General features: G+C 30.6%; 1 protein-coding gene across 1 annotated transcript; it reads right to left on the bottom strand.

Moving 5' to 3' along the window:
- Positions 1-7,718: 7,718 nt before the first annotated feature.
- LOC107785316 (serine/threonine/tyrosine-protein kinase HT1) lies at positions 7,719-11,079 on the bottom strand. Its single transcript, XM_016606590.2, has 3 exons — positions 10,385-11,079; positions 8,791-9,246; positions 7,719-8,132 (listed from the first exon to the last, which is right to left on the bottom strand). Exons 1-3 carry the CDS (start codon positions 10,805-10,807, stop codon positions 7,881-7,883), a joined length of 1,131 nt encoding a protein of 376 aa, XP_016462076.1. The 5' UTR covers positions 10,808-11,079; the 3' UTR covers positions 7,719-7,880.
- Between the last annotated feature and the right edge of the window lie 662 nt (positions 11,080-11,741).

The following is an 11,741-nucleotide window of genomic DNA, read 5'->3' as shown; positions in this document are numbered from 1 at the left end:
GGGAAATATTTCACATTGCTGAAATAGTTTTTCAGGACAGTGCCCAACACGACTCAAATCAATCCGTGTATCCTCTTACAAATAATATTGAAACAGTATTATTATTGTTATTTTTCGGTATCATTTCCTTATAATAAACACAAATACAAATTAACTATTTTAAAATTTTGAATCTTCATCACCAAGCGTTTGGTTCCATTACGAGGTAATTGGATAAGAGAGTGCAGTCATTAGTCAAAGTCTATGACTGACTACAAAATAATCAAATATACATAATTATCATAGACAATTCTTTTCTTTCCTTGACTTTACGAGTAGATTGTGACATGTTTGAGTGGTTATACGATGTATACCAATTCCAAATTAAATCTAAGGGGTTGTTGGTTAGGAAAATAAGTTATCTCATGATTAATTATTTCGAGATTAGTTATTTCAGGATTGTTATCCCATTTTTCTATAGGGATTAGAAAAACACTACAATTTCAGAATAACTAATTTCGGGATTAGTTATACCACGATTTTATCCCAACTAAATATGAAATAAACTCATCTCAACTTTAATTTCAAGATTAATTATTCCTTATCCCTCGTACTAAACGAGACCTAAGAATAGTAGCTACGTGGAGCATTTTCCTGGAAGAACAGTCAACTGGCTGTTGAATGAGTCTTACTACGTCCGAAACAAGTCAAGAAAAATGTTGAAAATGTCTACTTTCTATAATTGTAAGGTCCAATAAACATAAAAAACAAGAAATTAAACATAGTTCAAGAAATTTCAATCAAGAATTAAACAAAAAAACAAGGCAAAGAAAGAAGTAGAGAGAGTATAATAGAGCGTTTCTTTTTTTAAAATTAGTATTAGTATACGTGCGTTGCACGTGTGTATAGTGTCTATTAATTAAAAATATATACATTGACGTTAATATAAAATGTGATACTTGTTTAAATAATGAAAATAATTAGATGTTGTATTCTAAATCTTTTGAATATGCATAGATTATTCAAACCTAAACATAACATATTTAAATAGACATAACCACCATAAAGACATATGCTAGTCTCTGGTGTTATGTGGTTATCCTCGGGCCATAACCACATAGTCCTCTATAAATAAACAGAGTTGATAGGTATTTAATTATTTTTAATTCAAATTAAAAAAAGAGTAACTAATTAATAACTAACCTAACTAATTTTATCCTAAAATAGACACTTGTTGAATTTTTGTTGTTACACTTGGCATCACAACATTAATTTGCTTCTCTTATTCTATATAGATAGATTTTCCAAAAATATATAGATATTTAATTATTTTTAATTAAAATTAAAAAAAAGTAACTAATTAATAACTAACCTAACTATTTTTCTCATAAAATAGTCACTTGTTGAATTTTTGTTGTTACACTTGGCATCATAACTAATTTATTATTTATGTTTTTATCTTTAGTTTATTATAATATATTTAGTTACATGACCTTATTCATATAACATGATCATATGAATTATTATTCAAAAACTATCTCATCTCAGAAAACAAATTAGTTTTATGATTTTATATATCTATACTTTGTTATTAATTTATATATATTTTTCTCTTTTTTTAATAATTTTCAAAAATATATAGATATCCAATTATTTTTAATTCAAATTGAAAAAGAGTAACTAATTAATAACTAACCTAACTAATTTTATCCTAAAATAGACACTGAAAATGATAAAGTCTTTAAATTCTATTTATGCTATAATGAAATAGAATTTCATTTGCAGAAGTTGCAGTAAATAAACATTTTTAGCCTATAATGTCTTAGTGGAGCCAAAATTATTTAAAAACAATTAATACATACACATGAATAAAAGTGATTATTGATCTATTGTAATATGTTAAAATATGCAACTTGAAGTGAATTTTGCCAGGAAACTGCTACAGGCTAATAGTAATTTTACCTAAATTATTTTTTTCATATATACTATTGTTTCTATGATTTGATTTTGACCCATATAAAGCATTTTATTTGCTAAATCTCTGAATGGCATAAGAAATTTTGCCTTGATCTATACATATAAAAAGAAATAATTTTTTTAAAAATTAATGCCGCAATTAACAAAATTATAAAGAACATAATTTGTTAATTATGTTCATCAATTTCAATTGCAGCAATTTTTTTAACTTCCTGGGTTTCCTTCGCAATAAATCGTCTTCCATCTCGATCGCCGCCATTTTTGGAATCAATTTTGACAAGAAAGGTAAACTCTTTTCCCCGACTCAACACCAATTTGCGATAAAATTTGGATTCTTCTTTCTGTACAAAAAAGAGTAAATTAGTTAAGATTGGATAAGGTATTCAAACCACATAAATGTCATTAATTTGTATATTTTGTGATGGTGAAATCAAGAGATAATCTGGCTTTTTGAGATATTGATTGTATATACGTTGTAACATCACAACCAAGCAAGTATCTTGTAGATTCAAACAATGTAACATAACAACGTTCTTTCTTATCAAACACCTCAAGCTTTAGAATATACCTACAAATTCATACATAATCAATCAATTAGCTCATTTATTGATATGTGAAAATTTAGAGAAAGAATTGAATTTTTTTTTTATGTGTTTTACCTTTCCTGGTAATCAACATTTTCGACGCCACAACGATGACATTTTGCAATATTATTTATAACGTCCACTTTCTTGTAACATTTCTTGCAAGAAGAATACCATGGTTCGTCTTTATTCATTATATCTTTTATTCTTGCATTAAATTTAAAATATGTATCCTGCAAATAAATATATAAAAAATAGGTTATATAGGACACTTTTAAAAAGTATAAATATTAAGTAGTTGGAAGAATTTACTTCTTTATTGTCAAACGAATCATCTTTGATGTCCTCAATCTTTACTTCCCAAGCATTTTTCAGTTGTATACTTGGCAATAAACTGTTATCTATGTTTTTTGCCTTCTTGTAGTCATGCATGCATATTGTGTAATTAGTAGTAAATAATAATAACTATATTTTACTAAGATTGCTTAAACTTAAAAAAAACCTAAGCAAATATTACCAGTTTTGGAGAGCTACCGCCTCTTCAAACTTTGGATTTATCATTATACTACTAACGTATATAGTAGATATTGAAAAATTTCCTTCACATATAAAAAAGAGGTTAAATACAATAAAAAAATTCTGCAATTTACAAAAAATACCAAAGTTCTTGATATATTACCTCTATATGATGTTTTCCTAACATCACATGCTGCAACAACAGGTTTTTCATCAATCAATTTTTGTAGTACTTGACCGTCTATCTCTGAAAAATCATTTCATAAGGTTACAGCCTTTCTATCAACCTTGAAATTTACAATTAAATATATTAAACCATTAACATCTTAATTACGAAGAAACATTTAACATATTGAACTAAAACTACTAACTTACATCTCGTTGATAAGCACTATCTCCCTTCGTTTCTTTGAACCTTCTCCCGTAGAGGGTTTAACATCCACTAAAATTTCAACTATATCTAGAAATTAAGAATATCAAAACAATTATATGTATATTACCCAAAAATTAATAAGGAGAATAGAAATAAAATATTGTTTTTATATTTAGTGAAAGATTACGGGATGAAATCTAAACAACTTACCAAAAATTGTTCCATTGGTGCACTTTGATGCCTCATCGAATGAAATAAAATTATTTGAAAAACCAATGGTCGAAAAGTGACTATTGCTTTCTTCAACTAACGTATTTTTCTTAAATCCAATCTCAAGCTCGTTGTGCACTGATTGAAAATTAGGATTAGCACTATTGATGCGTCCGTTTATGATATAACAGATCTTGTTTTGTTGTAAATAATTTTTCTACAACTCAATATAACCATTGAAAAGTGTAGCATTAATTTTTTTTTCCCTGTCAAAAATTTCACTGTAGTTAATGTGATGGTTAAAACTATAATATGAAAAGACATGAAATAAAATATTAATATAAAATAACAATTACCTCTTCGTAAACTAATGTCACAATTTTCCGGGTGCCTTGATTTGTTTTATTGTTGAACTCTTTTACTATTCCACTCCCAAACACTAACACTAGTATTACCCAACATGAATCAGATACTCTTAGACTATTAATTGGGACACATTGGTCTAACAATTCCTTTTCACTGGCCATTGCAAGTGTACCAAAAATAAAGCATGCATAAGAATTTTATAAGTTATCAAAGTGACTAATTCAATAATTGATTATTTTTATGATATAAGGAAGATTGTTTAATTAAACGGATGTAATTGTTGAGATCTGTGTGATTTAAGTGTGGAAATTGCAATAACGCAAATCATGTAGTATTAATATAACACAGAACTAAAGCAGATAATCTAATTTTTAATTATTTTTAAAACAAGCAACTTGAGCTGGCATAACAATTATAAGTATTATTAATTATACAACAAAGGAAATAAATAATACTAATATTTAAGTGATAAGACTCGTCTAACCAATTTTCTATAATGAATTGCAATTCTTCAATAACCTATAATAAATTCGTAAATTACGTGAGATGTGAAATTAGCCAAGTCAAAAATATGAAACAAAAACTATATAATAAAAAATTGTTGATGCAACACTAAAAACTGGTGCATGCAAATGTGCTTGCAAAATACGAAGTAGCAAAAGATGTTGATATTAGTAAAAGAAACAACACCTGAAATTGCGATGTTGGAATAGGGCGAACTTAAATGATTAAATTATGATATTATATAGCTCCTTTTATAGAAGTATTATGATACACAATTTGACACATGAAAGGAATTATATAAAGTAAATTTGTGTGTAGGTCAAAGAGACAAGAAAAATTTACCAAATAATAAAAACTTCTACCAAAATATTTTCTTGTGTCGTCCAGCAAGTCAAATTCTTTAAACACTTTCCTTGTGCAACGGAACCACAATAATAATGGTTCAATTTTACCCGTGCATTAAACTAAACTTTTCTTGTGCAACAGTAAAAAAATTTTATTACCAAATAATTAAGGCAACATAATAACTCATTTAATATTTCAAAGAGTAAAAGGAATCTGTTATTTAATGAGAGTGAAAGTTTAGGAAATTTTTTTTGTTAAGTTTCCTTGGGTAAGAAACGTGACAAAATTTAATGAGAGTGAAAGTTTAGAAATTTTTTTTTGTTAAGTTTCCTTGGGTAAGAAACGTGACAAAATTCAACCAATTAATTAAGGCAAAGTTTAATAACAAATAATTGAAGAAAAATTTACCAAAAAATCCGAAAACTAAATTAATTAAGTGAATGTTTTTAAATATTTATGAAATACTTAAATTACCATATTGTCCTATTGGAACTCTATATTTTAAAAGGTAAAAAAGGCAAACGACATTTTGATAAATGTCTTCGTGCTTTTAATATAACTAGTCTCTATGAACGTGCGTTGCACAATAATAATAACACGTACATAAATATTCAAAATAGATTGCAAAATATGGTACTATGAAATATACTGGGTTTGATAGGGTAATTACTGTTCTTAAGAAATTTAAGTATTTCAATTATATTGTTGCAGGAATGGTAGCAAAAAATTTCCAGGATTTTACAAAGCCAATGAAAGTCGAATTTCAACAATTAACTAAATTTTCTCCCAAATTTTTTTATGAGTTGTAAAAAATAGTAGTGAGAAGAAGAAGGAATTCAAAACGATTATTGTATTTGATTTGGAACGGCACCAAATATTTATAATGCCTTTAGGTGTCTGTTAAAAATGAATGAGTTTTAGAACTAATTAAGACAACATTTGGGAAGAGGCACTTTGCAACAACCACTTCTTTAGAAATTAAAAGTCACCCTTTTGGATTTAAAATCTGTTAAAAATGTTTTGTATAAATAAAATAAAATTTTTTAATTAAATAAACTAATGTGATGGGAATTAAAAGATATAATTAATTTAATGCTATTTAAATTTTCACTCAATTCCCATAGAATATTCAGACTGCATGTGTTCATCTATTTGCCGTTAGATTCTTGCTCATCAAACCCGAGAAAGACTTGAAAAATATTAGTAATAAAATATTTATATTTGGGAGTGATGTAGCAGTAGAGACACTCATTAAAACCAAGAAGGAGTAGAGACACTCTTTAACTTGTATCATAAACTTGAAATCTTTAGAAGGAAAGAATTAAGATTCTATCTTGTACAAGGAAAATTGACGTTGAGGTGTTGATATCCTCTATAGCAAGCATGTTGGAAGTGATGATGTAGAGTCCTAAAAGAATTATACTCAATACTACAATTTTATCCAATATCATATTGCTTCTTTAAAGAAATAATTTAAGGCATAAAAGTCAATCAATATGTCAATAATATTTTGTCATTAACATTTAGTGTTAGAATATTTGTGCTTTTATAATAATATAAATATAGATTATTCTCTATGTTCTTGCGACACACGAATATATTTAGTGACGGAGAAAGGTTAAAGAATAGGGACTCAAGTAAATCTTCTTCATTTGAAAATTATATTTACAAATAGAGAAAAACTAAATTTCTTTAATTATGTATAAGTTGTTAAAATCCCTTGACATAAAAGAAAATTCAAGTAAAGAGGTAAAGTGGTTTAGAATATCTTGTGTGAAATACTACAAAGTACGTATCAAAAATTATAAAATTTCAGTTGAATAGATATTCTGAATTGTTATTCATATGTACAAAATTTAATAACAATTTAAAACAAAGGGTAGCAGCAGCAGTCTTGAATATTCGTGAGCAGAATATTCTCAAAGTGTCACAATAATGAATTCTCAATTTATGTTCGATTTTTCTTTTTCTTCCATAATTGTGCTTCATATCCACATTGAAACACTTATTAATTAATTAAGTAATATATTTAGTTGCAAATTCCAAGTTAGTTTGACCCAAAATCAACTTTGTAGGCTTGTCAAGTGTAGTTTAAATGGGAAAAGAATTCCAGCCTTAGGTGATGTACAATTGTATCCTCAAGTTATATAAATATTTAAGGCTATAAAAGTCGATCAATATTTCGAGGATATTTTAGTCGTCCAACATTTAACATAAATTATTCGTGCTTTTATAATAATATAGATATAGATAAGTTTTGTTTAAGAGGATAAAAAAACTAAGAGATTTTCTAATTGAACTTGTAATGTACAAATTTGTACATTATAATTTTTTTTTTCAAACATTATACGTAAATACTTATTTGCTACTGGTGTTTACGTCAAACCAAATAATTTGCATGTAGTACTTTATGATATAGATTACAGGCTGAGGCGGACCTATGTTTAGAGGAGAAGGGTCACCGGACCCGTTAACTTCATAGAAATTCTGGACCATTAAGATCAAAAGTCTATGGGAGCAGTGATTGAGCAATCAGCTCATATGACTCCGCCACTTTCAAATCCTGAATCCGCTTATGGTTATACAATATGCCTAAGCATAGTCTATTTGTAGCATCTACGAAAGGAGTCAATTCAATCACTATAACCCTTACGAATTAATGATTAAAGATTTTAAGTTCCATGTATTCATCGTGTATAGTTTTTTTTACACCAACAGATTAAGTTGTCGACAAGTACATCGTAACTCTTCGTAGCAAACCTGACATGATAACCTGAAAAATAAAGTAGTAACATCTGCTTTAACCAATGTAAAAATTATTTACTCCACTATATGATCAGATCATTGATAAAGGTACTTGATATGCCACTTTTGAAGTCCATTCACAATAATGTTAGAATTTGTTCAACACATGTTACATCCAGATCATAAACAAGAACACACTGAATATATACAACTAGCAATTTACCAATTACCTGTTGAATTATAGAATGTTAATGACTATGATTTATTATTGATATCAAGATTCAGACATGTACAGGTATAGATGAAGATCTCATGGATACACAGCCTTTCAAGCGTTCAATAATGGCGTTTCGACTAACTAGCCCTGAATGAAGTGTCAATGGAAGTCCTTCTTTGACACATTCATCATATTTTTCTAGAGCAGATACAATGTGTGTGAAATCTGGCCTTTTTGAAGGGTTAGCTGCCCAGCAGCGCTTTATCAGATGTGCTAGTGCGGGTTGACAACTCGCTGGCAAGGGTGGTCGTTCGTTCTGTAAAATAACGAACGTTAATCAGTCAATCAATCAATCAATCAACTATAGCTTAATCTCAAACTAGTTGGAACCGATGCTAAATATTTTTGAGAAATAGGTAATTGTGACGCTGAAAGGGAGCCTTGGCGTAATTGGTAAAGTTGATGTCATGTGACCAGAGGCCTCGGGTTCGAGCCGTGGAAACAGCCTCGTGCAGAAATGCAGGGTAAGATGGCATACAATAGACCTTGTGTCTGGCCCTTCCTCGGACCCCGCGCATAGCGGGAGCTTAGTGCCCTGCCTTTTTAGGTAATTGTTACACTATCATGCCTTTTCAGGTCTAACTGTATTGTGATGCCCATGGCGGAGGGCAGGTCGATAAGACTGACAGGCTTCTAGGCTGGCAATCTTCTGAAGAAGGGGTGCACATGTCACCTTAGGCAAATCCCACATCGTAATGAGATAGGAAAATGAAGAGCTTTATAAGGCATGACACAAGTTTGCATAGCATGCGGGTTCAAAGTGGCATAGCCCAAAAGACAAATCCCTATGAGCCTAAGCTCAGAATAGACAATAAGTGTTGAACTGTGACATGTATATTGCTTGAACACAATAAGAAAACTGCAAATTTGATTATTCAGTACTACCAAAAAAATGAGTGTTAAATTAGGCAAACCTTTTCAGCAACAGCAAAAGCAGCCTGAACTGGTGTCATTCCTTGAAATGGCAACAATGCTGTAGTAAGTTCCCACAGCACAATCCCAAAACTGTAAACATCAACTTTCCGAGTATAAGGTTTCTCTTTGATCATCTCCGGTGCCATCCATCGATACGTTCCCATATTACCTTTAGCCTCTCTGCACTGTGTTTCAAGACACGACGTGCCAAAATCAGCCACCTTAACGCGCATCGCATCATTTAGAAGTAAATTACTCGATTTCAGGTCTCTATGGATAACCCCTTGTGAATGAAGATACTCCATTCCTCTTGATATATCAAGTGCTAACCTTAGAACAGTTTCTGTTGAAAGTGAATATGGTTCTTTCTTGTTTAGGTACATCCTCAGAGTTCCTTGTGACATGTATTCTGTAATGATACAGTATACAGGAGGTTTTTTACAAGCCGCGATGAACTGTAGATAAACAAGAAATGTTTTTGTAAGAAAACTTGACTCATAGGATATGTATTAATTTGTTGAAACTGCAGCAAATTGATTATACATTGATTATATCCAGTTATACATATATTATACATCCGTCGGCTATTTTTAATTTAAGTGGGCGGCTATTTGGATTAGTTCTTCAAAATATAAAAGGAAAATCATGCTTCTTAACACTAAGAAACCAAAAATATACTAGATGTGAATGTACCGGTGCTACAAAGAAACTTTAAATTACAAAAACAATGTCTCAACTCAGATTCTTTCTTATGTAATCACCTAAAAATCCTTTACCTGTGAATTTATATGTTCTGAATTATGCTTTTAACTAGAGGAACAGAAGTAAATATTATTCTCATGGTTTCATTTTATGCGACATTATTTCCTTATTACTTTGAAGGGGAGTCTTGACATAACTAGTAAAGTTGTTGCCATGTGACCAGAAGGTCACGGGTTCAAACCGTGAAAACAGCCTCTTGCACGAATGCAGGGTAAGACTGCGTATAATAGACCCTTGTGATCCGGCCCTTCCCCGGACCCTGTGCATAGCGGGAGCTTAGTGCACCGGACTGCCTTTTTTTATTTTCTTATTACTTTGTTAAAAAAAAGAATGAAATATTTCTATATCCGGAAACAATTTAAATCTAGATTTTCCATTTTATCCTTGATGAGAAGTTTTTATAACCACATAAATGAGATAATACATGCGGACCGCCTCAAAACTATTTTTTCAACTATATGAACTAGTTCAAAACAATATTATCACAGCTTTCTAAGATCATAAGTTTCAAAAAATTTTACGGCCACATACAAGCTATGACATGTTTCAAATTACAAGTTTCAAACTTCTTTCTTTCTTTCTTAAACTCCAAATAGAGCATCAAAAAAGGGGCAGTCCGGTGCACTAAGCTCCCGCTATGTGCGAGGTCCGGGGAAAGACCGGACCACAAGGGTCTATTGTACGCAGTCTTACTCTGTATTTCTGCAAGAGGCTGTTTCCACGGCTTGAACCCGTGACCACCTGGTCACATGGCAACAACTTTACCAGTTACGCCAAGGCTCCCTCAAATAGAGCATCATTTATCATTTTTTAATGAAGGGAGATTTTGACCTGGACTATGTTGGGATGATAGAGGCGAGAAAGCAGAGCAACTTCAGACTTGAATTGTTGTTCAAGTTTAGCTCTAGTCTCCTCCTTGTGAGTTGGAATCCTCACCATTTTCACAGCAACTGCTCTTTGCTTGTAAATTCCTCTATAAATCCTACTATGTGCACCTGAGGCAAATTTATTACCAATAAAAAGCTGAGATAAATCAGCTGTCCATTCTTCTTTTTGATCTTCCTTTGATGTTTCCCAAGTTTCAACATTATCAGATTCTAATATCATTGACCATGACTCTACACTATCAAATCTCTTCTTTTCCATTGTTGTCATATCTGCTGAATTCCACTGTGTTCTTGATGATGATGGTACTGATAATGGTTTGCTTTTCGATCGTCGTAGCCTAAACGGATTGAAACAAGAACTAGCCATTCTTTTTTTAAATCTTTTTTCAGCTTAAAATGGTGTTGAAAAGTGTAAGATGTAGACACTTTTAAAGGGTGTTTTTGATCTTCTGAATATGTGCATGGATTTCAAGAAATGCATGGATTGCAAAAGGCCAAGTGAAAATGGCCATATTTGCAAACTTATAAAAGGTTACAAGAAACAATAGGATTGATGAAGACAAGATAGTTGAAGTTTCATGTAGAAAAAAAATGGAGAAAAGGGAAGAAAAAGAAGACTCATGAAAATGCAATGTTTGTAGAAAGAAAAAGAGTTGTTATTTGTGTAACTCATTGCCATAACTTTTTTTTGGTCTAGAAATTAAAAAGCAGATTAGATGAATTTTAAAGCAGTGGTTTTTTCAGGGATATCTCGTGAAGTTTTTTAAGAGAGGAAAAGAAAGCTCTTTTGTGGTAAATCCTAACTCTTCTCTTGTTTTACTTTGCATTAATAAATGAATGCTAAAAGTGTGCAAGTGGTCACATTGTCATAGGATAAATACATTTACCTTTTTTCATTTTTTTCTGGATTCCTATAAGTGAGGTGTTCGAGCTGTGAAAGTAGCTACTAATGCTTGCAGTAGAGTAGGTTGTATATATCACACCCTTGAGGTGCGGCCCTTCCTTGAACCCTTTGTGAGCACGAGATGCTTGGTGCATCGTAGTGTCCTTTTTCTAGACTTTCAATTGCCATATAAGTAATATACTCCCTCCGGTCCACAATAAGTGACCTTTTGGCTTTTTTATTATGTAAAATAAGTGTTTTTTACATAATCAAGAAGGAATTAATTTTATTTTTAAAAAATTTGCTCTTATTTACATATCCTAATGTATCAAGGTAACAATATGCAAATTTTAATTAAGAATAATTTAATCAATATATCTTTTTTTCTTTAGAAGTTAGTATTTTCTTAAAAGATGTG

This window comes from Nicotiana tabacum, chromosome 16 (assembly GCF_000715075.1).
Source record: "Nicotiana tabacum cultivar K326 chromosome 16, ASM71507v2, whole genome shotgun sequence".
Lineage (NCBI taxonomy): Eukaryota > Viridiplantae > Streptophyta > Magnoliopsida > Solanales > Solanaceae > Nicotiana > Nicotiana tabacum.
This window is presented reverse-complemented; position numbering and strand designations above follow the sequence as displayed.